Here is a 27,672-nt window from a genome sequence, read left to right on the forward strand (position 1 = left end):
GGCTGTTATGTGTGTGTCTGTGTACATGTTTAGAGTAGGATTGGGCAGAGGTACTGAGAGGTATAATGCTGTGTTGAATACCGAACCAAAGAGTAACATTAGCCCAACTCTGAGTCATGAGAGAGTTACCCCCCTGCTGCTGCTGCCCCACACTCCTCTACTCCAGCTGCCTCTGTCCATCCATCAATCCCTGTTCTCCATCCTATAAATACACTCCTGCTCTCACTGAGGAAAATCCCTGTGCCTTGACCTATCTTACACACACGCATACACACACAAACACACACTGGTCTGTAGTCTATTGGCTCTCCTCAGTGGAAACTATTCCTCTAACTACATGATCCACACTTTCCTGAGTGAGCGTTGGATGACGCAGCCGAAACTCAGAAAGTGATTTCAGTTATATACCCAATTTGAAAAACGCAATTTCAAGACACAGTGTGCTTTCAGCTTGCTGGAGATGAGATTATGAACGGCTGATTAAGTTAAATGTCAGATAAGGCTGTTCAAGATAGCTAGGATCAAAGTCTGCAGGTATAACTGAGGACTGTCACCTCAGTGCCTCCACACAAGCAGCAAGATAAAGGAGTTTGCATACCACTGCATCAGTCTTTGCATATCCTGTCTGACTCTGCCTGTCTCTCTGTTGCTGGCTGCTTTCACCCATGAAAAAAGGGAGGGTTAACTAACTCTAAAGGAAGCAGACCTATATTACAACAACCCCACGCTTGAGTCAGCTGCGCCGTCTCCACGTGTGGATTACTGGCAGAAAGAGTCAGTGAGAGCTCCTGCAGTGGTCTGACTGAAACTTCGGGCTGCTGTCGTATTAATTTGAAGCTTGTGTTAATGACAGAGCGGAATCGGTTCCTCTTTACTGACTCTTCAGCTGCCTGTTCACGGTGTTCGGCTCTTGCTTCTCGGTACATGGCGACATTTCTGTCCTTTTTGTTGTGTGTCAGTGTGTGATTCAACTCGGTGCCAATGAGCGCAAGTCACAGCTTGTGTGAAGTTCATTATAAGCAACAGGAGCAGCAGCAGCAGAGAAGGAAGAAGAAAGCCTTATAAGGAGCACAAGCAGCGGACAAAGTTGGATTATTGTCAGGCGGAGGGCTTCTTCAGTTTTCCTCTTTCTTAGGTTTTATTTTAACCGCTGGAAGTTATGACTTCGGTGTGGAAAAGACTGCAGCGAGTTGGTAAAAAGGCTTCAAAGTTTCAGTTCATCGCTTCTTACCAGGAACTCGTTTTGGAGTGTACTAAAAAATGGTAAGTAAATGCGCTTTTCTGCATCTATTTGCTCACGATTTTTATTGTTGGAGATGTGAGTAGCCTCCTGATACCGTGTGAAGCCTGTTATTAGCTATAATAAGCCTTCTAGGACTTCTATGTTTATCTCATATCGTGGGTGTTTTCCGCTACATTGAGGACGATGAGGGCGTCCCCCATGTGCTGAGCTGACAGTGCGGGTTCGATTCCCCACCCCGCCTGCGTGGACGTGATATGTCCACTGCTGTGACCATGCGCATGTAGGACCCTCTATAGTGTCCAGTCATGCTCATCGTTGTTAGTTCATGTCTGGGATTTAAATAAACTATTTTATGAGGCTAAAGCTCGTTAGGTTACACAAAACTTTTGGAAGCTGAAACGTTATATGACTCAAACTGATATACGGAAAGCAAAATAAGTCAAAAGTGTCAGCTTCAGGGGTCAAGGGCAAGGTTTTTAGACTATAGCTAACTAAGCCAGCTACTTAAAAAAAGAGAGATAATAAAAGAGTTGATGCAAATAAAACAAAAACTTAGAAAAGACACTACAATGCGATTAAAAAAAATACAAAAAGAAATGTTAATTTGTCAGCAAAAGTGTGAGGCACTGGCATTAAAAAAAGGAAAGTAAAACTATTGCCATGCAGTCATGTGAAACAGAAAGTTTTCACAGGACTCTGTGCAGTCCTGCCAAGCACGGTGGTGGAGGTGTGATGATTTGGGCTTGTTTTGAAGCGACAGGACCTGGAGACCTTGAAGACATGGGATCAGCCATGAACTCCTGCATATGAGGCTATCTGTCCTTGTCACACCTGTCATGTCCTTGCATGACCCAAACTGGGTCATGCAAGAGAACAATGAGCCCATGCACAGCAGCAAATCTATCAAGAGTGGCTGAAAAGGAAAAGAATCGATGTGTTGCAACGGCCCATTCAAAGTCAACCTGATTGAATTTACTGCCGGACCTTAAGAGAGCTGCGTATAAACAAATGCCAAAAAACCTCAATGAACTGAAGCAACACTGTAAAGAAAGGTGAGCTAAAAATCCCCCATAATGATGTACGAGACCAATAAAGATACAGAGAAAAGCTCAGTTTAAGTCATTGATGCTAAACGTTTTTCTACAAGCTACTGAATCATTGTGTGTACTTAGCGTTTCACATAACTGCACGAGGACTGTGAAAACTTTCTTTTTCACGTGACTGGAAGTGGTATTACACATTATCATAATCTTAAAATCCCAAGTGCAATCTCCTCTGTTAACAGCTTCAGCAACATCTTTAAACTTTCACCCAGTTGTCAGTTTGGACCACACTGCACCTTCTTATCTGTTCAGATTACATTAAATGATGTATTAATTGGGTTTCCAGCACAGACCTCAATAAAGAACAGAGTGGCTCAAAAAGGTTTAAAGAGTTTGATCAACAGCAGAAAGACACAGGTATACATCTGTGGTGTAAAACCTATAAAGGCAACTGAGTGATTTACATCCTACATTCAGAGTGATGAAATCAGAGTCTTTAACTTCCACTGTCATAACCACAGACAGAGAAGGAAAGGGAGGAGTAAAGAGGAAGTGAGGACACCACCAGAGATTCATCCAAAGTTTCAGTCATGTGTGCTCAATGTATGTGTTGGTGATCAACACATGTTTGAACGTGATTAAACTCTGAGGTTACTGACAGGAAGTGAACTCTTTGGCCACATGTGGGTCCCTCTACAAATATTCTGTGCGCATGTGTCTGTGTTTGAGGGGGTGTTAGCCTATTATTTAAGATCATCGACTTTCTGTACTGAGACACATGTTCAATAGTAACAAAGGTGGCAATTTTAAGTAAAAGAAAGGTTAGGGTCAATCAGGTTGGATAAAAGAAGCAAAAATACAGGGGGGGGGGGGATTTAAAAAGGACCCGGAGACAACATTTAGAAAATGAACTAATGTTGACAGAGGCGGTGAAGTGACACAGGCATAATAAAAGACTTAGCAACAAGACTATTTTTATGTCTTAGAAACGCTTCATGTGACCAAACCATGAGAGATGTTGGTGAGTAAGTGAGCAGGTTTGCTGAAGAGACAGCTACGCTTATATCTAACACTTAGCGCTGCATGCGGACATTTCAACACAGAGGCGAGTCATGTTTACCACTCATCTAAGCAGTCGTGGGATAAGAAAACTATTGTCTGTTGAGCTGTGGTGTGCAGTAATCACATGTTACTGAGCTGTATTGCACCACCATTGTTTGCTTCTTTAAAACCAGTGTCAACTCTCCACCGCTGCCCATTGTAACTGTGCCCAATAGATCTTTTCGCATCTTCGTATTATAGATTATATTTCCTTTCAGCAAATGTTAATGTCTCTGATTTTTATTTAATGTATTCTTTCCGTCTCCTCTGCATCTCTGTGCCTACCAGGCTATTTCTGATGGCACTCCCTGACCCCCTGACACACATACCGCACAAACACATGTGCTCACAAAGCCTTCTCAGCCATACTTGAACACTGATGCACTGAAACGTGAGACCACATGGACCATCTAAAAACTATTGCTGTCGTTTTTGTATGTATTGGAATACTTCATGTATAAATGTAATGTAGTAGGGCTTAGCAATGAGATTTAAAGAGTATTATGAGTTATTCCTCCATAGCGGTGAGAGCGGTGCTCTTTGACTCATAGAGAGCACTTGGCTCTCAGACTGCGGGATTTTTAAAAGTAGAATGGGAGGCAGAGCCTTAAGCTTTCAGGCTCCTCTTCTGTGGAACCAGCTCCCAGTTTGGATTCTGGAGACAGACGCCCTGTCTAGTTTTAAGAGTAGGCTTAAAACTTTCCTTTTTGATAAACCTTATAGTTATGACTGGATCAAATAACTCTGCACCCTCCCTTACTTACACTTACAATAGACCTAAGTTGCTCAGGGCTTCCCATGATGCACTATAATTCTGGTTTTGCCAGAGATTTCTTCCTATTAAAAGGGAGCTTTTCCTTCCCACTGACACCAAGTGCTTGCTCATAGGGTGTCATCTGATTGTTAGGGTTTTCTCTGTATTATTACAATATTTTTGTTGTCCACTTTTTAAAAATGTTCAAAAATAGTGCGGTAAAGTGCTGCAAGACAACATACAGAATTATTATTTCCCCTGGCCCAGACAAAGGAATAAATATGAATAATATATAACATTGTTATAACACTATTATTGACATTTATTACTACTATTAGTAGTAGTATTAGTGGCGGCCCAAAGGGGTATTATGTGGATCGGTGCCTGCATTTGTTAGTATCTTGTGTCCTGTTATGGGGGCTCCTCTCTTCCTGTCATAGGCACGCCTTATAGTCATACAAATTTAGGTCATATGACTGTGCAGCTTCCTGTCTCACTTCCTGTGCCACAGAGGGCTGAGAAATACAATAGAAACACAGAAACAGATGTTATAAAACACACATTTACAAAAAGACAGGTACACACTTGTAACATGTTTCATGTGGTAACTTGTTGTACTCTAACACTTTAACACGTAAATGCACAGCATCACATCTTCACAGACCTGCATAGATTTGCTGACAACCATCTTCACAAATAAACACACATCATGTTCTTTCATTGGCACAGAGGAATTATTATTCAGCAGTCACAAGATCTCTTACTTGTGTTATCTAGTTTGGATCGTGTCTACTTTGTTCTGAGAACTCGCTTGCTTATGAGCAAAGAGTGTATTAGGTATGACTGACGTACAATGGCCTGAGGGAAAATGGCACTTCTGTTTTGATGTGTGTTCGTGTTTCTTTAGGCAACCAGACAAGCTGAGGGTGGTGTGGACCAGGAGGAACAGACGAATGTGTTCCAAGGTGAAGTCACCAAAACACCGCACACATAAACACATACACACCTCCTCACAGCTCTGTTAATGCGTTATTTCTTCTGCAGCTCCACAGTTGGCAACCTGGAATCAAGAACCCCTACAGAGGCATGGTAGTGTGGCCTGTCCCGGAAAACATCGACATCTCTGTTACTCTCTTCAAGGTACCAACACCCAGTGTACAGAGTGTACTATTTACAATGTAATAACAAAGTAAATGAAAAACCTGAATAAATGAGGGAAACATATAACAAAGGTCAGGGCAGTTGTTTCTGGGTGGCTTGAACAAGTTAATCCTTGTGTGAATGGTTTACTGTGGCCCTAAATGTTACGAAAAGTCCCTTTTAGAAAGATCATTTTTTAATCCTTCAGTAGTTTAGAATACTTTATTAAGCCAAAGTTTAAACTTAGGCTTTCCTTAGAGTCAAGTTAACACCATGGTTAGTTAGTGGTTAGTCGCATTATCTCATAGCAAGAAGGTTCTGGCTTCAAATGTTCTAACTGGTCTGCTGTGTGACTCTGGACCCTGTTCCTGTGTGGGGGGTACTGCAGGTACTCCTCCCACTGTCTAGTCATGCCTAGTCATTTTAGGGTGTTTGGTGATTCCGAATCGATTTAAGGTGTGGAAGTAATATAGATAAAGAGTTTAATTGCTCAGAATAAAAGAGATGTAGAATATATATGCGGGAAAAGCGGTCAGTAAGTGTGGAAAAGTATATATAAGGATGAATATAGACACTATGACATTAAACATGGGTTAACAAAGTCCTGTTGTAAAACTTCGAACTGAGCATTTTGACAATTTGGCATTCTGAAGCCAAACATGATGGATATACCTTTCATTATCATCCTTTGTATCTCCAAAAGGGACTATAATTTAAATGTGTTTTAGTAAATAAGACTCAAGACCAGCATCTAAGACCATAAACTCAGCAGGAAAGTGTTGACTGAGGTCACAGACAAGGGAACAGAGGCTTATTATTCCATAGACTTCCAAACAACCAGTCTTCTTTTTGCTAAAGGGGCTGCTCTCTGCTGGCCTTTAAAAAGAATGCATGTTTAAGTGCTGGCTGGACTGGAATTGCTTTTAAGTCCATCTTTTAAATAAATTCAATATACAGTCATGTGAAAAAGGTCATTTCCACAGGACTCAAATCAGTCCTAAGTACAGTCCATGAATCATCAGCTTATAATCCATCTTTAACAGAAATAACTTGAAGTAATTGTTTTCTGTGTAACATTATCAGTGTTTCACATCGCTGTGGAGGAATTTGGGCTACTCTTTTTTTGCTAGAAGTTTCCATTTGTTTATCCACAACGCTCTTAAGGTCCTGCCACTGCATTTAAATCAAGATGAGATCTGAATTCTGACTTTTTTTCAGTCATTCTGTTGGAGATTTGTTGCTGTGCTTGATAAACTGCATAATTCTAGCCAGACTGTAGCTGTCAGACAGAAGTTTCAGTCAAACTCGGTGCTGTGCAATATGGCTAAACATCTCTATTCTGGTATCATCTCATTGTTCCAGAAGTCTTGTAGTTTTTTAAGATACAGCATTGCAAAGCTAAGCCATGCTGCCACATTCAATATGCAGAGTTACCTACTTTGGTGACTCCCTGTGAATAAGGGAAAAAACTGAAAGTAGCTTTCTGAGCGTTGCAAAGTCCAGTCTTTCAGACCAGGAAACTGCCCAAACTCCAGCTTCTATTGAGGTGCTCACATGTGTTAGTGATTATTTAATCAAGTGAATTTGATAAGTATCACTTGGCTGCTACTTACCGTCTCCTAGAATTAAAACCAGATAATTCCTTCCCTCCTGGACACAGTAACAGTGTACTGCATGTACTCCTGTTTTTCACAGGACTTTATAGAGTTTATGTAGTACACCTGAAGACTCTGGCATATGTGTGGATATGTGGATACAATTTTAGGAGGATGTCCCACTAAACAGTCTGTATTTTTATGATAATCCCCTCAGGATGCCAATGCTGATGAATTTGAAGACAAAGAATGGACCTTTGTCATTGAGGGTGTAAGTATCTCTCTATGCCTGACTAAAACTGTTTATAAGTAGAAAAATAAACAAAAGGTTTGCCAATAAAATAGCCAAACCTAAATAGCTCAGACATCCAGTTATAAAATTCAGACTCAGCTTAATCACCAAGTAGAAATCAAAGAATATGGTGTATAATACTTGTTTATGTTATTTACAGGAAAATAAAGGTCACCGTAAGGTGCTGGCATCCGCTGACATCAACCTGAAGCGGTTTGCTAGCCCCACGCTAACCCAGACTGACCTGACGCTGAAGCTGAAGCCACTGTCTGTCAAAGTTGTGGAGGCCACGCTCAAGCTGTCCCTCTCATGTGTCTTTATTCGAGAGGGAAAAGCCACGTGAGTAGTTTAAGTTACCACTACTTACTTACTCTTACTGCTGTTCTACATCAGGGAGGTGTGACAATAGCACTTTTAACCTGAGTTTAATAAATGAGTCATAGCTTAAAGAGTAAAAGCATTTGAAAACACTTTTTTTTCATAAAGAGTGCTTCCTATTGGTGGGGTTGGTAATGAGGTTGTGGTGCGTGTTTTTCTTGTTCTTCAGTGATGAAGACATGCAAAGTCTTGCCAGCTTGATGAGCGTCAAACCCACAGATATCGGCAACCTGGACGACTTCAATGAGAGCGATGAAGAGGAAGATAAGAAGTCTGTGACTGCCACAGGTAGGCAGGATTACACCAACACAGTTTTTTGACCTCTTGACATTTCCTTTTCCTCTGCTTTCCTTTTCTGTTCTTATTTCCGTATGTTTTTCCACTCTGCCCTTTTTCTGCTGCTCCAGTTGTCCCACACACTCTTACCCGTCCAAATCGCCCTGCTCCCCCTCCACCTGACAAGCGACACTCCACGGCATCCACTTTGCCATCCTCAGGTAGCGCTTTCTCCCCCCTTGCTACTCTCACTTACTGTTTGCATCTCTGCCTGTCTCTCACTGGCTAGCTAAGTTTATATATATTGCAGTATTTCACATACTTCTGTCATTTAGTCTGTGGTCCTTACTGCATGAATGGACAGTCCTTTGGACACCACATATTTCTCGTCCACATACTAAACACGATTAGGAATCATGTGATGGTAAAATACTGCCACCAATATACTGAAGTTTACGCGGAGACAGCATTGAACACGCTGAGGTTTTTGTGTCCAAACAGACATTAGCGTTGCTTCATACGGTTTTCTTTTTTATTTGCTGCAACTACGTTGTATTTGAATTTGGAGAGACATTCAGACGCAGAGGAGTTCTTCCAATTAAATATTTCAACAAGTGGTGCTGAAGGCTCTACAGTATCTTTTAGCTTGACAGTGCCTATTAGCTTTTCTTTAGTGATCATGATTTACTACAACTTGCAGTTTCTCTTTGCAGCATAGCTGTAGGTTGTAGAGTTATACAAGCTGTGAACAGCTTCTAAACAACAATTCCAAGATCATCAGTTCAAATAATTGTATAAAAGCACATTTTGCCAAGGTGTTAAAGAAAATCCAAACTGTCACTGTCGGATGAGAGGAATGTGGTTGAGGTGTTCAGGAACAACCAGGAACCATCAAGGCTCAGGCCTGCTATGAACCAGGAAGTGCTGGAACACCAGCGTCACTGTCCATAGTTAAGTGAGTTTTACATCACCATGAACTGAGAGGGTGCAGAGCAAGAAAGAAGCCTCTGCTCCAAAGTTGATTTGCAGCTCCTCACATGGAGAAGCCAAATATCTTCTGAAAAAAAGTTTTTGATCAGACTATTTCGCCAAAATGACAAGAGGTATGTTTGGAGTACTAAAGGCGAGGCTTTCAAACCTATGAACAATGCACCAGCTGTCAAGCATGGTGGTGTTGGTAGCGTCATGCTCTGGGGCTGTTTTGCTGCCAGTGTTACTGGTAGATTACACAACGTTTATGAAATAATGAAGAAGGAGGACGACCTCTAAATTCTTTCACTTTACCACAAGGTTTGGGAACTACACTTAAAAGTCAGGTCTGTGCCAGGAAACCAACCAATTTAAATGAACTCTGCCAATTCTGCTAAGAAGACTGCTGAAAACTTCCAGCCAGAATTATGCCAGAAGCTTGTTGATGGCTACCAAAATCATCAGGTCAAGAGGAGCATTTAACCAAATAATTGTGGGGGTGTATTTGAGCCTGAATGTATTCTTTTGACCCTGTGTTAATTAGAGAAAACCCTAAATAAAGTCGTTATAGATGTTTACTGCACAATTATTCCACCCTGGAAAAAGAACAATTCAAAGAAATCACTAAACCCCCAAAATTATCATGACGTTCATGCCAATGATGGTCAGATATTAACTTGTGACCACAACTGTCCAAATGAAGATTTATAAATGGACTTTGGGTTATTTCTTCTTGTATCACACCTAAGAAGGAATACCCATAGGCTTATCTCAAGAGTAACCTAGTTTGCCATTCCATTGCATCATATTCATATGCACATTTCATTCACTTTTCTTTCTTACTCTTTCTTTTCTAATCTACTTTCATTAATCTATCCTTCTATCCATCCTTCCATGTATTAATGCAGCCAGTGGAAGTGATGGTGGTCCTTCCAGTCTCGCTGTGCACTCTCGGCCTCCTTTACCAATTGCCCCCCGCCCTTCTCCACGCCGCTCGCGACATCCCTTGTCCACTACTCCTGTCCAGTCAGAGATCCAGCCATCCCCTGGCCCCTCCCCTCAGCCATCACCCAGGTCCAAGCATAAGAAATCTGCCAATCCTGTTCTTCCTGAAGCTTCTTCTCTGACTGACTCTAAAGCTCCAAGCTCCCAGATCACAGCAGATGCTCCTTCAATCCAGAGTATGCCTTCTGTCCTTCCTCTGCCTGATGTGCCCGCCCACACTCCATCTCCTAAATCCTCTGAATCTGTGTCTCCTTTACCTCCTGCCTCACTGGTGTCAGTTCCTGTGAATTCTTCATCCAGTTGCAGTGAAGGTGCTGCAGACTCAAACACACTCTCTTCTCTGTCCTCAAAGGCTGCCTGTGTACCTCCCACGAGCATTTCTTCTGTACCTCCCAAACTTCCCTCCACTTCACCGTCATCACCTGAGCCCATTGTAACATCATCTTCCATCACTTTACAGAAGTCTTCACTAACCGTATCTACTTCTCTCCCGCATAAACCCAAATCCACTGGCTCCCAGCCCCTTTCTATCAAATCTTCCTTCCCAACAAAATCTACCCTGTCCTCTGAACCTCCATCATCTCACCCTCCACTCACCTGGACCATCTCTCAGCCTCCCTCTCTGCCAAAAATCTTCCAGTCAGGCCCTGCAAAAGGTAATGAGAGGCTGGCTGGTAGGCATGCTGCATGCTTCAGACAAACTGATGAATGATGTGTGACCGTCTGATTTCGTTTCCACTTATGTATGATTTAGCTTCATGCCCATGGAAACAGATAGAGTGAAACAGAGAATGGACTGTTGTGTTGTGTTGGGAGGAAGCTATATGCATGTTCAGCTTGTGATGATTTCAGAATTTTGAGTGAAACATCTGAATGTTGTGTGACTGTCTCAGAGCAAAATAAATTAGTTGTTTATGCTCATTCTTATATTCATTTTTTAAATAGTTTGCCTCTTTTCATTTAACATCTGTCAACATTCAAAGTCTGCTCTGTCTGTCGAATATTAGCTGTTTGCTTAATCCTTCATGTAACTGAATCCATGTGGCTCGTGTACAGGCGTTAGTTACATCTATATATTTAAATGAGCCACCCATCTGTCATGTACTATTACAAATATATACTTGACTGACTCTGACAGTAGCTCTTCATATAGACAACAATTTGAAGAGATAAGAATGAAGAAAAGATGTGTTTTTGCGACAGGCAGCCAGCAACAAAGTGCCTAAAGATTTAAAGATACCATTTATTTACTAGGTTTGTTCTGTTTAAACACAACACTGGTCCATCCCTTGAGTTAGGTGCCCTTTTTATCCTTCAGTGATTCATAGGTCATTTTTAAGTGGCTTAATAAATTAAAAGAATTAAAAAAGCTTTTGGCCCTGTAAAACTACATGCAAAAACACATACAGATACAGACCTGAGAAGGCATTTTTAAGGATTTCATAGTTATAAAGTGAATAAAATAAAATATTGTACATAACTCTTTTCTATATGTCTTTAAACTGGAATAATGTTGTTAGCTCACTCTTTCCTTATACCAACTTTAGTCTTTCTTTCTTCCTCTTATGTTCACACTTCTCTTCTCCTCAGCTCCTGTTTCATACCAGTGGCGCCCCCCAGAGGTTCAAACTGCAGATGATTCTGCTTCAGCCTCTGGTCTGTCTCTGTGTTTACAGTCTTAACAAAAGCAATGCTTATCCTCTCTGTTCTCTGTTTAATAACTTAAACATTTTGTGTTATCCTCTGGCAGGACATTCTCACATTTTCAGACCTCAAATTGTCAAGTCAGTCGCCCGCCCAACTTCTCCCTCTCCTTTTTCTTCTGATGCCCCTCTTCTTTCATCCGTACCCCCTCTTCCAAAATCTCCCACCTCTAGCTCAGAGTCAGGTAATTGAAGGCAGCTTTTCCTATTTCTGATCTTTCATAGGTTCTGTAGTTATTTCTCAGTGTTTCTCCTCTGTCTTCATCCTGGAAATCATCCTTCCTGTCATTCCTTCTCATTTTCCAGGTGCTCACGGAGCAAAGTTGAAATCTGACTCTGTTAGAGCTGATGGGGATATCGCCCCTGTTCCTCTGTTAACTAGTCCTGATCTTGATGCCCTCTGTGACCCAGTGGCTCCAGTCTGTCCTGCTTCTATCCTCTGTACTTCACCCACTCAATCCTCTTCTCTACCAAAGCCTGCCTTTTTCTCCTCACCTCTCACTGTATCTCGTCCTTCTGCTCCTCCAGCACATACCAGCTCCAGTCGGTCAGGTACACTGGCCTGCAAATCATCCTCATTTCAAAGACATTTTCCTCATTCTTCTATCTGAAAATATCCAGTTTAAAGCAAAAACAGTCTTTCCTCCTTTTGTGCAAAGTATGTTCTGATCTTTCCTTCTCATTCTGTATAGGCTTAACATTCCCCCTCGCTCAGGTGGATGAGGAAACGACCTCAGCAGTGAAAGAAGCATCCGCAAGCCCTCTGCACCAATCCAAGGATTCCCCCAAAAACAAAGGGACAGCTTTACACAGCAAGATGTCCAATCAGCCAGTCAGAGCAGCCCAGGATTCAAAGGTGACCATCGCAGAAAACAAAGTCGGACCAGTGCGGATCAGGTGAGGTCATGGGACGATATCACATGAAGGGATAAATTTAGATTGCAAGGTTTGGTGCCCTGAAGATATGTTTGGCCTGAAACTGCTGTGTGAGTGGAAATTCTGTCAGACCGCAAAGGTTACGCTGTGTCTTGTGGACTGGGAGCAGATCTAACTGAGTGCAGGAGAAACAGCAAAGATGACAACACTTGTTCATATTGAAACAAAGACAAAAAGTTAGAAGGCTCACTTCCTTTTTTTTCGTCTTCCTGTAATCTTTTTGATTTGTTTTTAAAGGCAGTCTTAGATGTGCTGTATGTTTGAATTTGCGATACTGTTTTAAGGAATAAGGAAATCTTTTTTTGGCAGATTTAAACATAAAAATTCAATTGATGACCTCAAGTATTAATCAAATGACCTCAAGCTGTTATGCTCACATAAAAACTGGAAGCAGGGGAAACAGTTTACCTGGATTGGCAACAAAAACAAGATATGAGCTCCTAATAAGCGAGTTTTAGAAGAGCTCATCGACTCAGTCTGATGTGTCAGTCTGGACTTTGATGCTGTACAAAGGTAACCGTCTGCTGGTGGAGGCTTCATGTTTAGTGGAAATCTGTGAACGCTGCAAGACAACAAATAAGCATATTTCCCTAAACAGCCATCTAAGACACCCAGATTTAACTATTCAATACCACTGATAACATAGCTGCTGGACAGCAACGCTCCTACAATTGTTTGGTCCTATTTTCAAACAAAAATGGAACAAACTATAAAAACCTAATAAGGAGCATTGATCATTGGCTTATCAGCTCTAACGATCATCCAAATTATCCCCAAATTAGTGCTTCAGTCTGCTGTTCATGTTACTAGATGAAGGACTACAATAATTGTCAGTGTGCACTTCCCCAGCGCATCACAGTTGCTTCTTGTTTGTGATTGTGCTTCCATGATGCTAACATATGCCAACAGTTGCAAAGCGCTTTGATTTCTGCCTCCTGTTGCCTTGATATCCTGGTCTGGTCTGCACTCTCAGCTTTCTGTAATCTCAACTGCTTATCTGTTGAGCCTGACCTCCAATATTTCTGTCCCTAGTCCTCCCCAGACCCGCTCAGAGCTGATCATAGCGCCACCCCCTCCTTGGCCCTTTGCTTCCTGCGAGCGCGCCACTCCCCAGCAGCCCTCCACCACTGTCGTGGCAGCATTTATAACTCCTAAACAGCCCAATGTTCCAGAGCAAATTGATGTTAAAAAGCCTTCCAGTGAGAGTATTAGTAGCTCCATTAACACAGAAAAGCCGCCCTTGGCAAAGCCAGAGCCAGAGCCTGACTTTGATGATGTCATCTTTGAGTCGCCTAACCAGAGACAAGAATCAAGGGGTTTGTTTCTGGAAGAGGATGACTCTAAGCACGATACTATCAAAAGGTGTCCCCCAGGGTGAGTATTTATATTCAAGGATGCAATCAGGAATAATTATTTTCGAAAACAAATGCTAAGGTTGCAGAATGTGAAGTGATGATGAAGGTGATACACGCAGACAGAGAAATAAAGCCTTAAGGTATATTGTGTATCTGTTCTGCAGTCTTGAACAAAAAACCAATGAAAAGAAGTACGGAGAAAAGCAATTAGAGGGAGCAGCAATCGCAAAGGAGCAGGAGAAGCAGAGGGAGGCAGAAATTCAAAAGAAACAAGAGGAGGAAAGGAGGCGAAAAGAGGAAGAGCAAAAGGCCATGTTCTTAAAGCAAGAAGAGAGGAGAAAACATGAGGAAGAGAAGAAGAGACTGTTGGAAGAGGAGAAGAAGAGACTCTTACAGGAGGAGGAAGAGATCAAGAAGGAGAAAGAAAGGATGAAACGTGAGGAGGAGAGACTCCTGAAGGAGAAGAAAGAGAAACAGGAGAAATTGAGGGTAGAAGAGGAGATGAGGAAGCGAGATGAGGAGGAGAGGAGAAAAAGAGAGGAAGAGATGAGACTCCTGGAGCTGGAGGAGGAAAAGGAAAAACTCCAGAGGGAGGAGGAGCGAAGACTTGAAAGAGAAAGATTCATCAAAAAGATGAAGGAAGAGGAGGAGAAAAAGATAGAGGAGCGGAGAGCAGTTGAGGAGCAAAGAAAAAGAAGGGAGGAAGAGAAAAAGAGGCTCGCAGAGGAAGAGGAAAAAAGAAAGGTGGAGGAGAAACGCTTGAAAGAGGCCAAAGAGAAGGAGCAGCAGAAAATAATAGAGGAGGAAGAGAGAAGAAAAAGGGAGGAGGAGGAGAAAAAACTCAAAGAGTCAGAGGAGAGAAAGAAGAGAGAAGCGGAAGAAAAGGAGAGACGACTCAAAGAGGAGAGAGAGAAGGAGACAGAAAGGATGGAGAGGAAGAAAAAGGAAGAGGAAGAGAAAAGATGTGAAGAGGAGGCGAGGAGAGAGAGGCTCTTAAAGGAGCAGAAAGAGAAGGAGAGGATACAAAGGGAGGAAATGGATAGAATTAATAGGGAAGAAGAAGAAAAGAAGAGGCAACTACAAGAGGAGATGAGAAGGCAGGAGGAGAGGAGAGAGAGGCTCGTAAAGGAGCAGAAAGAAAAGGAGAGGATACAAAGGGAGGAAATGGAGAGAATCAAAAGGGAAAAAGAAGAAAAGAAAAGGCGACTTCAAGAGGAGCTGAGAATACAGGAGGCAGAGAAGAAGAAAAAGGAGGGGGAGGAGAGAAAAAAGAAGGAAGATGAGGTGAAGAGGCAGAGAGAGGAGAAAGAGAAAGCTGAAATGAAAGTGAAAGAGGAAGAAGACAGGAAAAAGAATGAAGAAAAACAAAAGCAGAAGCTGCAGGAGGAGGAGATGGAGAGAAGAAAGAAGAAGGAGGCTCGAGCAGCATCGGTCTGCAGTCTGGAGGCCAACAAGTCAGATGAAGACAAAGAAAAGATGAAAACAGTTCCCTCCTTGTCCATTTCTGAGTTAAACACACACATGACCCCTGCTGGTACCAAACACGCCAACGCGGCTCTTAAAAATGTGACACAAACAAAACTTCCTGCTCCTCACTTCCCTCCGCTGGTCAAAAGCAGCACTGCATCCAAGCGGCTTCCCTCACAAATTCCCAACCAATCACAAGACAGAGAGTATGCCCCTCCATCAGTTCGGAAACCAAACTCCAGCGAGCGGTGAGTTATAGTTCTGAAATAAGTGGTGATTTCACTCTGTGCGTGCTGATTGCGCTTTGTGTGGTCTGTAAACACAGATGGCTTCTTCTTTAATCAGCAAATGAAATCAGAGAGACTCAAAACTTGAAACTGAGTTCATGATCTTAAAAATCACTTATTTCCGACTTAAAGCTGCGTGAAGCTGAATCCGTCTGATTACTTTGTGGTGATTTTTTCAGGATTCTCTGCTCTCTCGCCTAATACTTCTGCCAAGGAGGTCATGTTTTTGTAGCTTTCCCATGTGTGTTATTCTGTACTTAAACACAAAGATGAATTATTGGTTGAAAGTCAACAAAAGGCTTAAAATTTATAATGTATGATTCTTACAAGTGTACTATGTGTTGTCAACATAGTACTGTATAAACATTTAAAATATCATCTCACTTTCAAGTTCAAAATATTGATCTGATGGCCAAATTTATAATAATGCTATATAGATCTATTTAAAACTATGTTTCTTACTGCCACTGCTTGTACTGACAACATATATCCATATATGGAATGATCAATGGCGATTCTAAGTATAAGGTTACTTTAGACCTCTGACCTCTTGTGAAAGGTCAAATAAGCTGCCTTTGTTTGTATTGGCAACGTTCAGGAAATGATACTGGGGATTATAAATAACACTTAAATTATAGTTTGCATCCAAATATCAGGTCACATTTGACGTCTGACCTCACTTTTACATTTCACATCTGCTTTTTATTTAAGTTAATCCCAAAATGTGTTACATCTTTGAAGACAAATATAATTTATGTAATATATATATAATATATATAGTATAATGCTTTATAATAAGCTGAAGGTATTCAGCTTAATAAAGTGAATATATACAAAACACAGTACTGTTCCCTTAGAAGTACATACTGCCCAGAGAGTGAGCAGCTTTGGTGGAGGTTTGCATCCTGCTGTAATAACTGGTACTGATATCGGTGGTCTTGCCCCTGGTATATCTCAGCTGTCCGTCATTGCTCACCCCTACTTCTGTTTGTTTTTTATAATTAATAATGACTGTCCTCTGCTCCTTTTCTTCCTGTTTTTCCTTTCTATTATTCACTTTTCCTCTTTCTCTCCAGTCTTGGGCAACTGTCTCTCATAAGCGAGGGTTCACTGTCAAACATTGTTGTGCCAGAAAAGAAAGTCTCTGCCACATGTACTCTGCCTGGCCCTGCTGTTCAGCCAACAGCCCAGAATAAAGCAGTTATATTAGAGGTCTCGATGGTGGTGCCACCTCAACAGAGGCTGTCTGATGCAGAGATTCCTCTATGGAAAGTGCTAGAAGGGAGAAGTGGGAAAGTTACACCTGAAAAAATCTCTGCCGAGGAGGGTACAAAACCTTTGTGCAGAGGGTAAGAACAGACTAGGGGGCACATCTTTGTCTGCTTCTCTGCTTAATCCTCTTGTTTGTGCTTCGCATGCCTCGCTAATTGTTTGGTTTCCTAACCATGTTTGTACGAAATGCCAATTAGTGGATATATCCTTCATGTGGTTTTCCCTCTCTTCTAGCTCACACGGAGAGGATGCTGCTGAGGTGCACACGCCTGTTAGGCAAGAGAGCCAACCAGTTAAAGCAAAAGATGGAGATGAACATCATATTGCCGCACCCTCTTCTCAGCCCAGCGCACCGGCAGTTAAAAAGGAGCCTAAAGAGCCAGAGGGACCCAGCGTGGAATCAGCACCCTCAGTCGAGGTTCCCCCCCAAGAAGCTGGAGAGCATGTGACTCTGGCGCTGGAGCCACTTCAGCCCTCGAAACCAAAACCAGAACTGCGGCCGGAACAAGTTCTTCATCCATCAGGAAAACCACAACAGGAGGGAGCAGATGAGGAGAAACCAGCCGATGCCGTGCCTGGTGGTCACGAGCATTTCATCAACAATAAGGACCCAGTGTGCGAGGCAGAAAAACAGCTGTGGGCAGCTGTGGAGGAGACCGCCACCGAGATAGGAGTGGAAAAAGGGATGGAAAGTAGTGAAAGCAAGGAAGCAAAGGAGGAGAAGCTGAAAGAGGAGGAAGGTGTAATAGGGGGGTGAGTCAGCGATGGTTGCTTGCAGTGTTTGCTGCATGGCGTGACACCACATGCGCATTTTAATGGCTAACGTTCCTCTGGGTGCTGCAGCCTATCAAGTGCTTACTCAGCAACTGCAACTAACCTCACCTGAAGCTGTTTTCTTTATATTGACCTCTGTCAGTGCTGCAGTGGTATTTCAAATGGAGCGGTTTGATGAGAGCTTTACACAAGTATATAATGGACCTGTGTGTGTGTGTGTGTGTGTGTGTGTGTGTGTGTGTGTGTGTGTGTGTGTGTGTGTGTGTGTGTGTGTGTGTGTGTGTGTCTGGTAGTGCTGAGAAATGTGCGCACACAGAGGCAGATGTGTGTGTTGCAGAGCAGCAGAGGGAGGCGCCTGCTGGTTTCATGTCAGCAGTAGTTGGGGTGTTATACAGAGGGTGAGTCTCTCTGTGTGTGTCCGTGTGTGTGTGCTACTGTGTGGACTTCTACTGTGTGTTTTTCTATCCAGATATGCTTTTATTGCAACGGGTTGCTATTAACAAAGCCCCTAAAGATACCATTTAAAATTGGTTCTTGTTGTCTAATTCAATTCAATTTTATTTATACAGCACCAAATCACAACAACTGTTCCCTCAAGGCGCTTCATATTGTAAGGTAGACTCTACAATAATACATACAGAGAAAAACCCAACAATCATATGACCCCCTATATGAGCAAGCACTTTGGCAACAGAGGAAAGGAAAAACTCCCTTTTAACAGAAAGAAACCTCTGGCAGTACCAGGCTCAGGGAGGGACGACCATCTGCCATGACTGGCTGGGATGAGTGAGGGAAGACAGGACAAAAGACATGCTGTGGAAGACAGCCAGAGATTAATAACAAGTATAATTCAGTGCAGAGAGGTAGACACTAACACTGGTTCATCCCTCGAGTTAGGATCCTTATTTATGCTGCAGTGATTCATTGGTCAGTGTTGTGATATGTTAAAAAACGAACTATTAACTATTGCTCATCATGATTTTAAAAATTACACACACAAAAAAAAATAAAATTCTAGCTCCTTGGAAGCAAAATGTAAAGAAATGAAGGGTGGTAGTGTAACAGACCGAAGAAATATTAGACGAGGTAAAACATTTAATACATTAACCTCATTATGTAAGAGCCTACACGTTAATGCATTATTACCTCATCTCTAAAAAAGTTGCTGCGTGGCAACTTTCAGTGAAGTACTGAAACATTTTGATGTTTATTAACTGCTTTCGTGGCATTTAAACTGGCTGCATATAAAAGCATCCATCGCTGGAGAATGCACCATCCAGTGGATCTTTGTGATTGTTTTGATTATGTGGTGGGCTGGCTTTGCCAATGTGGTTTTTAAGTATTGAGTGGCTCTTTGAGGATTCATCTTGCATATGTAGCTGCTGGCTTGTCTGTGGGCCGATCTGAGCTCTCAGCTCTGTGCCACCAGAAAGTATTTCACTTGTTCCTAATCCCGTCAAAGAGAAAAATCGGTATGCTGTGCAGAGTTGCTCTCGCTGTAGCAAACAGTGTTTCTTTTGGGTGCTTTTGCACGGCATTTTGGAAAAGCACCAAAACAAAGTCTGGGAAGGAACTATTTTTAATCAAACATGTTGTCTCACCCTCTGTCACAGTGTTCAGAGCTCATGAAGCAGGTCGTTTTCGGGTGAGCTCTGTCTCACAGTTTTCCTGTTGTTCGTATCTGCCCTTTAGCTACGAGACAGTGGCCTCCATCCTGAACACATCAGGATCGACTCTTGCAGGTCAACCGCAACCCTCTATCAAACAGCCATGCCACCTTATAAATAATGAACTCCAGCCATGTTTACATGAAGTAGATCCAGAGATCTTGTGTTCCTCTGAGGCGGATAATGATCCACCGATTCCCATTGATGTGGACATTTTGCCACCCACAGACTTCTCTGACACAGCAGAGAGTCAGGCGACTGCAGAAGAAAAAGTTTCTGAGACTCAGAAAAAAGAGTGCTCATCTTTAAACGAGGCACACAATCTGGTGGCAATTCTGAGAAGAGCTGCTAGTGAACAGGAGAAAGAAAGAGAAGGGAACAGGGAGAGAGAGGAGAGAGAAAAGGTGGAAAACATCAAGAGGGCAGAGAAGCAAGTGAGAGACAGGAAGGAGAGGGAAGAGGAAGCAAAGAAAGAGAAACACAGGTTGGAGAGGGAAAAAGAAGAGGCAAGAAAAAGGTTGGAAAAAGGGAGAAAGGAGATGAGGATGAGTGAGAGAGAAGGGATAAAAGAGGGAAAGGAAGAAAGGAATGGAGTGGACGAAACAAGGCAAGGGAATGAGCATAAGGAGAAAAGGGAAACAGAGCCCGAAACAAAGCAACAGAGAAAGGATGTCAATGAGGAAGTAAAGAAAAAAGAGAAGAAAGGAAAAGGAAAGGAGGACAACCATGGAGAAACCCCACAGTGGAGGACAGAGGCCCTTCCTGTTCTTGCTTTAGAAAAAGTCAACCAGAAAGTGGATAGCAGCCAACAAAACAACTGTCCGCCACTGAGGGAGGTAGAATTAGAGGATATTGCATATGATGAGAGGTCACAAGGTAATAATGAGGAATCAGGATTCAGTTCTGATCCTAAACTAGCAAACACTGTAATATCTAATGCTGAAGTATTGACCAGCCCGGCTGATTCTGCCCCTGCAGCCAAAACTAAAACCAGCAAAGCTGAGGACTATGTTTGTATTGTTAAGAAAACCATGGATGATCCTGGCTTCAAATCACTTAAAAAAGGCAAATCCTATCTTAAACATGGAGCCATCCCAGAGTGGCTGAGAGAGGATGATGTTGAGGAAATATCATATGAGAGGGGACAGGAAGATCTTGGATCCATCTGGCTGGCTGAGCTGTACATGGAAGGGGAAGCAGGGTGAGTAAGGGGTATGGGAGAGATAAATAGCCACAGGGAGAGAGGTGAGTAAAGAGAGAGTTGTGCTCGTTGCTTCTAATGGATCTCTGGACTGTGTTTTCTTTAACTCCGGGGGAAATCACGTTAGTTAAACCCCACTGAGCGTTTGGCCTGGCCGTGCATGTCCTTCTTATGAAAGAGTCATGTATTTGCTTGTGAATCATACATGCAACCTTCCAAAGAACATCATTAGACCATTATTGTTGTTCTGGATTAATTATTATTATATGTCCCATCTTCTCCTCAGCTTCCTAATTCGCTGTGACCTAAACTCCATGCTTATTGGAGTCGACTGGTACTTACATAGCACGCTTCTACTCAGTTGAACAGTTCTTTATTTCCATTTACTGTAAACTGAGGAGGGTAATAATCAAAGTTAAGATTATGTTATCTTTCAGTGTTTCAGTGTCAGTGTAGCCCATTGATAGTCTCCTGTAAATCTATGGAAAAATTGCAAATATGAACTTTTAGTAGTTAACCATAGGCTTTCAGTTGTTGTTTAGACAAATGTGTAGCAGTAAATCTTGCAAGCATGAAAATAAAAAAGCATGCAATGGATGTATGTGCATCTACTGCATGAGTTATTTTTGCTGTCTACATGAATATGACACGTCTACTTACATAGTTCTGTAATCAGTGCAGCTTCACAGAATGTCAAGTGGCGTGGATGCATTGATTGTTTTGATGTTCAGATGCTGTGATGCATTCGAGGCTAGAGAAAGTCAAAACTAGTATAATCTCATTGCTAGGCCTTGGTTCTACTAATGCTCCGGGACTCTCTGTGAAAATCTTTTCCTAACAAGATGTCCAAGGAATGACATAAAAATAGCTGAGTGTGGGAAAAGCACAGTGAGCTTTAACATCCACCATGCACTACCCTTAGTTCATCAAAATGTTTGTCCTTGAATCTTTAGACGTTTGTGATCTTGAAAGGGTAAATATGTGGTTGCTTGAGATGAATGAAGGTGTGTTTGCAAAGAAAGGGAATGGGGCATGAAAAGGATGCTGGCTAGGTTTGTGGTTCTTGAGTTTTGTGAAAAACACACGAGATCTGAAATTTGATTTTCTGTCTTCAGACCAGGCCACCCTTCCCCAGCTGTAAACCAGAAGTCCTCTTCAATTGTTTTCAGCCAACAAACACTTTACCAGAGCCCTGCTCCCAGTCAGCCAAATAAACCAGAAGTTCTTGAGTCATTAACCAGTCTAACAGACAGTCCACATCCTAACCCTCTGTCTGTGTCTCAGCAGGGGATATCAGTCAATCAGACAGTGAGGAATAAACCCGTTCCCCAACTTAATGAATCACAGAAACAGCTGCTAAAAGGACAGAGAAAAGCTGTTGCTACAAATACTAGCCATAGCCTTGAGGTAGCAGCTGATGAGGAGGGAGAACTTGTTCAGTCGTCAGTGGTTCCTTGGCCTCTCCCTCCAAGCACTTCCAACATACAGTCTGATACAAAACATACTAAGACATACACAGACATGAGCGTCACTAAAGTAGATAGTGAAATAAATACAGTCACACAATCACACACAAGTCTTGAAATGAAGGTTAAGGAAGATGTGAACAACTCCAAGACTTTCAGTTTAAACAAGAGTGACAGTGACAGCCAAAAGAGTGACAGTGCACAAATGAACAACCTTTGCACGAGTCACTCCAAAGACCAACAACTCCAAGAAGAGGAAAAGTTCCTATTGGCTAAAATTCGCCTGATGTCAGGTGACTCATCCCCGGTGTCCAGCATTCACAATATGAAACGACTCATCCCGGCCCCGGGGGATATTGACTGTGACACTGAGCAGCCAAAAAAACAACTGGACATCGCCACAGATCTCACTGTTGTCAATCAACACTTAGTTTTTCCCAGCTTTGATGCCCTGCAGGAAATATCACTAACTGAAACAGAAGAGCCACAGGCAGAGGAAAATGCGTAAGTCAGGATAGGCTGTTATCTTGTCCTGTTTTATTAGACCAACTCGTTTGAGACTTGGCTTATAAAGCACAATGTTTTAGTACAGCTTTGTGTGCTGAGATCTAATGTTGTCTTTTCTTGGCTGAACTTGGCTGAACCCCAAAAAACAAGCTCTGGTGTAGTCTGTGTATCTGTACACATGAGTGCATGTGGCTGTTCTAGAGGTCACTTTTTTCAACTTTATGTTCAAAGAGTATTTTACACCGAAACGCTGAAAAGAGGCCCTAGGTGCAGATCCCGGATGAGACCCCATTTTGTTACAAATCGCTAAAACTTGCAACAAAAAGAAGGGAGTGTGTTCAAGGCCATCATAATCAGCAAGATTATTTAAACTAAAAAAATGTGTCAGGTGTTTGATGTATGCTTGGCTGAGTGACAGTGAGGAAAGAGGCTTGCAAGATCTGTCAAAATCAGGCTCTGATGACAACCAGCTGGCTTAAGGCTTTTGCTTAGGTCACACATGGGTGATGTGACCCAAAAAGGCAAACTGAGATGCTTAAAAATGAGTGTATGCCCATAAAATGCCAAAAGCGTAGGCCTGCATTGAGGCAACCATGCTGCAAATCCTGATGCAAATCACACGACTGCTGTATGTTTTCCATCACGCTCTTTTAACATCGTGAGTTTGTTCAGTTCATCATCATCATCATGGCAAGCTTGCATGTCAAATCTGAAAAATTGCACATGGCAATGATGAAACGGCATCGATAACCTCCTTCATTTCTTCTAAGTTAAGCTTTTTTCACATCATATATCTTTTTTTTCCTAGGCCAAAACACCAGCTGGCTGACCTCCCTGATGACGTAGTTAAGAAACCACCATTCCAACTAGACGACTCGCCCAGCACAGTCCATCACTGTGAGATCACATCATCTCGTCTTCCTACTTTACCAGAAGAAGAGACCTCTGACCCCAGGACCCTGGATCCTGTTACAGTGGTCCGGGAGGAGGCTGATGGGAAGGACGACACAGCTGAGGTAAATTTAATGAATACTCATCTTTATACTTTTCTTTACTCATCATACGTATTTGGCTTTTCATTTGCGTAGATGCACAGAAACAACATTTCTTTCCCTCTTTCTCCAGGATCTGGTGAACTCCAGCCAATCGCTGCTCGAGTGGTGTCAGAGCATCACTAGTGGGTACCAGGGGGTAAAGGTCACAAACTTCAGCACTTCCTGGAGAAATGGGCTGGCCTTCTGTGCCATCCTACACCACTTCCATCCAGACAAAATGTACGACATTTTACACAAAAGTTACTAGTTTTGAGTAGATTCTCTTTAGAAATTATAAATATTAACTAAACTGTTCATCTTAATGTTGTAAGCTACTTTTCTGTTCCTGCTTTTGTGCCATTAGAGATTTTGACCAGTTGGACCCTCATGATATCAAACTCAACAATAAAAAGGTGAGCATGATTTAATGTTTTTAGTTTAGTGCACTGTGCCATCAGTTTGTTTTTGCAGCCACATGAAAGGATGATGACATAGTTCTGGTAACTTTTAGATCAATATTTTTCATGCAATATAGTCAGAGATGTTTGACGATTAACACCCAGAGCAATAAGTATAATTCTTAGCCCACCCCTTATTTCTTTATATTTTGCTTACAAGCAGCCAGACGTTCTTGTATTTTTTAAAGTGGTCCTGAATGATAGTTTTCCAGGCTTTGCTCCAGAGCACATATTCTGCTGTTCTATTAAAAGAGTGTTGCTAGGGCAATTGTTGCCATCTCCCATTGTAATCCTGTGTTTCCTAACAACATCAGGCGTTTGATGGCTTCGAGGCGCTGGGAATCTCTCGCCTGCTGGAGCCGTCAGACATGGTCCTTCTGTCCGTGCCTGACAGGCTCATAGTCATGACCTACCTCAGCCAGATCCGCTCACACTTCACCAACCAGGAGCTGAGCGTGCTGCAGATAGAGCACAACAGCAGTAAGTCCAGTTACGGCGTCGCTCTCACCGGCCCGACTCCCACGAATGTGGACGCTGCTGCTTTCTGCATGGCCAGACTAAATGAAGGAGTGAGTCTAGAAGAGGGAGGAAGCAGCACGCTGGTGGTCCCGCCGCCAAGAGCTAAACGACAGCTTAAAGGTACTAGTATTATTCCCTCTGTATGATTATTTTATTATATATTCACCAAATAAGGTTAATTTTGCCCACTTTGGCTTTTTGGAACTTTTACAGTTTCTGTTGTCTTACCATAACAAACTGTGCAGGCATAGTTAAAAACTTTTTATTATGCAAGCCCTTTCACACCATAAACCTGGGTTAAAAAAAAGAGCAAAAACAGCGAGGAGAGCAGAAAGGAAAGGAGCAAAGGTGGAAACACTAGTGTTTCCCAGGGTAACTTAGGAATGTGAAGTAGCAAAGTTAGAGCTAAGGCAACAAGAGGCACAGAAAACAGATCAATAAATCAAGTTCACAATGCCTCACTTAAGATTTTTGTTGGTTCCCAGAGATACCAGATGTGCCTTTTTAGTGCAAATGTGTTTAATATTCATTTTGGCTATAAATATTAGTCCCAGTAGAACAGCTGTGAAATTTATTATTCTTATTTAAAACTCCTGAATGTCCCTGGAGACACGTTATCTCAAATAGATTCATGAGCGATGAGGTCTGGCATGAACTCTGCGTGTTCTGTCAAAGTTGGAAAAGTTCTGATGAGTTCATATGTGAGAAAACCATCTCAGCCTTTTTCCTTCCTGTGCTGTTATCAATGGTTTGGCCTGGTCGGCATCCAGTTAGGACATCCAGTAAGTGATGTCATGTACATCTGTGCTTCAATCACGATGTAGTAATATTTAATATGTCATGACCATTAGGGCATTATTTTCTGCTGTGGCTCCTGGTAATCACAGACATCCACAAAGTGTCAATGGAGCAGATTCAGATACATGTTTTACTTTCACTTTGATAGTTCTTTCTTTGGCTTTTCATTTTACTGGATTAAGTACATATGGATAAATACTCTGTACCAAGTTTTCTGAGGCCTTAAAACAATTAAAGAAATATAACATGTAATCATTTGTCTGTCCTGCTTTTAGTGGAGGAGTCCATAACTCCAGTCCCGCCCCCACGGTCTCTTACAAAGGTAGTCAAGCCTGGGCCGGCTCAGGTAACACTTTGTCTTTCTTCCTTTATTATTTCCATCAGCAAACAAACTTTTCAGGCCAAAAAATACGTGAAACACTCTCAATTTTTACTTTGCATTTTCACCTCTGTTTAACTTTATACATCTGCTTTACTGTAGCTATATGAAAGTTTTATATTTCTTCTCCAGGATGAAAATACAATGTCTAACTCTGCAACAGAAAACACGAGTAATACAGGTATGAGCCTGCAGAGTAAGCCTTTTCTAACATTTGAAGCATTTGTTTTAGCACTCTTTCCCTCACTTTTTTCCCTACTCTGATTTGTGTATTTCAATTCTTGCAGAGTTTCAGCGTGCAGATGAGCCCCAGCCTCCAAAACAAGACGAGGAAACAATGGTCAGTCATGTGTTCTTCCCCTTTTCTGTTCTTTATTTCATTTCTATATCATTTTGATTCTCACATCATCATTAATTGATGGCTCCAAAAAGTACTGAATAACAGCTGTCCAGTTCATCATTCACATCTTATATTCTCCATCCTTTGACCTCTCTAATCTTTTTGACCCTCTTCTTCTGCTTCTCTTCGTATGTCCCCCTCCCCTTTCTGCTGTCCGACATCCCTCTTTCTGTTGATCTCTTTTCTTCCTCTGTTTGTGGCTTTCTGTCGTCATTCTGTATGTTTGTGTGTGGTTGTGTGTGTTTGCCTCTATTCGTCTGCGTGTCTTTGTACGTGTATGATGGTGGCTTGTGGTCAGTCTCTGCAGGACACCAGCCAGTATGTGTTGAGTGAGCTGGCAGCATTGGAGACAGAACAGAAGCACATCGACAGCAGAGCTGCAGTGGTGGAGAGACGACTGCGAAGTCTCATGGAAACAGGTGAGTCACTTAATTAAACCTCTGATAAGCAAGAAGTGAACGGTGCAGAATTCACTAAGCAGATTTAATCCAATGGACTTTTGCATTGATTAAGTGGTTGCAGTTATGTGTCATCACTGGATTACTCCTGTTTTCTCTTCCCTATCCCCTGGTCATAGCAGGTGGCTGCCCCTCCCTGAACATTGTTCTGTTAATAATAATAATAAAATAATAATAATAATATATTGTATTAATAGGCACCTTTCAGGGCACTCAAGGACATCTTACAATCAATGAAATAACAAAATCGAGTATATGGCGATTAAAAACACATCAGAGAATGAAAAAGTTTCAAAGACGAGCTGACAATCGTCTGAAAGCTCTAACTGGGGTCTAACAGAGGATGGTGGAGGTGGAGGATCCCAGAGTGGAGTAGAGCAAGCTGTGACAATGTGCAGAAGATCGGTGAAATACAGAGGTGCAGGGTTATGGAGAGACTTGAAAGTAAGAAGATGAATCTTAGAATTAATGCAGTATTTTGCAGGAAGTAGTAGAAGGACAGGATTTATATATTTTACTGAAGGAGTTCAGGAGCAGGCCTGTGTTAGAGGTCTCTTCTTGTCAAAAGGGAGTTCTTCCTCTCCAACATCACCGAGTGCTTGTAAGAGGGGAAGGTGGCACTATAAGACGCCAAAAAATATACATGTAAATGCATAAAAAGATGAACTAAATTGAACCGAACCTTAAATCTCCTGACCTGCATGCAGATGAATACCCTCCTCAGCCATGATGCTAACCTGCCTTCTACTTGTGATTATAATGAAGTAAATTCCAGATCCAGCTCTGTCTAGTTTACACTTTTTTTTTGTTGTTAAATAGTATCTTGCATGTGGATCTTTATGTTTAATGATCTTTATCTTTATCTGTATTCAAATATTCACAAGCTTTCATGTCTTTTCTCTGCTGTTGCAGGAAGTGACCGTGATGAAGAGGAGAGACTGATCCAGGAGTGGTTCACTCTGGTAAACAAGAAGAACGCTCTGATCCGCAGACAAGACAACCTGGAACTGCTGTAAGACCTCCCACATATCAGTATACACATACTCATATACGTATATTTTACATTTGTTTTAAACCGACTTGTTCTTAACTGCATCTATAGACAAGAGGAGCAGGATCTGGAGAGGAGATTTGACCTTCTGACCAGAGAACTGCGCGTAATCATGGCTATTGAAGGTCATTAAAGTAGTGGAAA

At 42.1% G+C, this 27,672-nt stretch overlaps 1 protein-coding gene across 12 annotated transcripts in view; it reads left to right on the top strand.

The window, feature by feature from the left end:
• The first annotated feature begins 566 nt into the window (after nt 1-566).
• The window catches only part of LOC113030281 (uncharacterized), a 28,468-nt gene continuing 1,362 nt past the window's right edge, over nt 567-27,672 (top strand). Inside the window, exons 1-30 of one of the 12 annotated variants that reach the window (XM_080307200.1) lie at nt 567-1,263; nt 5,049-5,106; nt 5,186-5,281; nt 7,094-7,147; nt 7,329-7,507; nt 7,716-7,834; nt 7,954-8,043; nt 9,700-10,452; nt 11,387-11,452; nt 11,547-11,684; nt 11,806-12,051; nt 12,192-12,396; nt 13,468-13,809; nt 13,955-15,505; nt 16,621-16,893; nt 17,051-17,569; nt 17,884-17,988; nt 19,283-20,133; nt 20,236-20,458; nt 21,574-22,428; nt 23,240-23,447; nt 23,557-23,705; nt 23,830-23,878; nt 24,238-24,562; nt 25,516-25,586; nt 25,752-25,800; nt 25,907-25,959; nt 26,318-26,438; nt 27,390-27,489; nt 27,580-27,653. In XM_080307200.1, the coding sequence (XP_080163326.1) occupies nt 1,160-1,263; nt 5,049-5,106; nt 5,186-5,281; nt 7,094-7,147; nt 7,329-7,507; nt 7,716-7,834; nt 7,954-8,043; nt 9,700-10,452; nt 11,387-11,452; nt 11,547-11,684; nt 11,806-12,051; nt 12,192-12,396; nt 13,468-13,809; nt 13,955-15,505; nt 16,621-16,893; nt 17,051-17,569; nt 17,884-17,988; nt 19,283-20,133; nt 20,236-20,458; nt 21,574-22,428; nt 23,240-23,447; nt 23,557-23,705; nt 23,830-23,878; nt 24,238-24,562; nt 25,516-25,586; nt 25,752-25,800; nt 25,907-25,959; nt 26,318-26,438; nt 27,390-27,489; nt 27,580-27,653 (8,026 nt within the window). In that variant the 5' untranslated portion in view covers nt 567-1,159. Of the gene's footprint in view, nt 1,264-5,048; nt 5,107-5,185; nt 5,282-7,093; nt 7,148-7,328; nt 7,508-7,715; nt 7,835-7,953; nt 8,044-9,699; nt 10,453-11,386; nt 11,453-11,546; nt 11,685-11,805; nt 12,052-12,191; nt 12,397-13,467; nt 13,810-13,954; nt 15,506-16,620; nt 16,894-17,050; nt 17,570-17,883; nt 17,989-19,282; nt 20,459-21,573; nt 22,429-23,239; nt 23,448-23,556; nt 23,706-23,829; nt 23,879-24,237; nt 24,563-25,515; nt 25,587-25,751; nt 25,801-25,906; nt 25,960-26,317; nt 26,439-27,389; nt 27,490-27,579; nt 27,654-27,672 lie in introns of all 12 variants that reach the window. The other 11 variants (XM_080307198.1, XM_080307199.1, XM_080307204.1 and 8 more) reach the window with 11 other exon arrangements.

Source organism: Astatotilapia calliptera, chromosome 10 (assembly GCF_964374335.1).
Source record: "Astatotilapia calliptera chromosome 10, fAstCal68.1, whole genome shotgun sequence".
Classification (NCBI taxonomy): Eukaryota; Metazoa; Chordata; class Actinopteri; order Cichliformes; family Cichlidae; genus Astatotilapia; species Astatotilapia calliptera.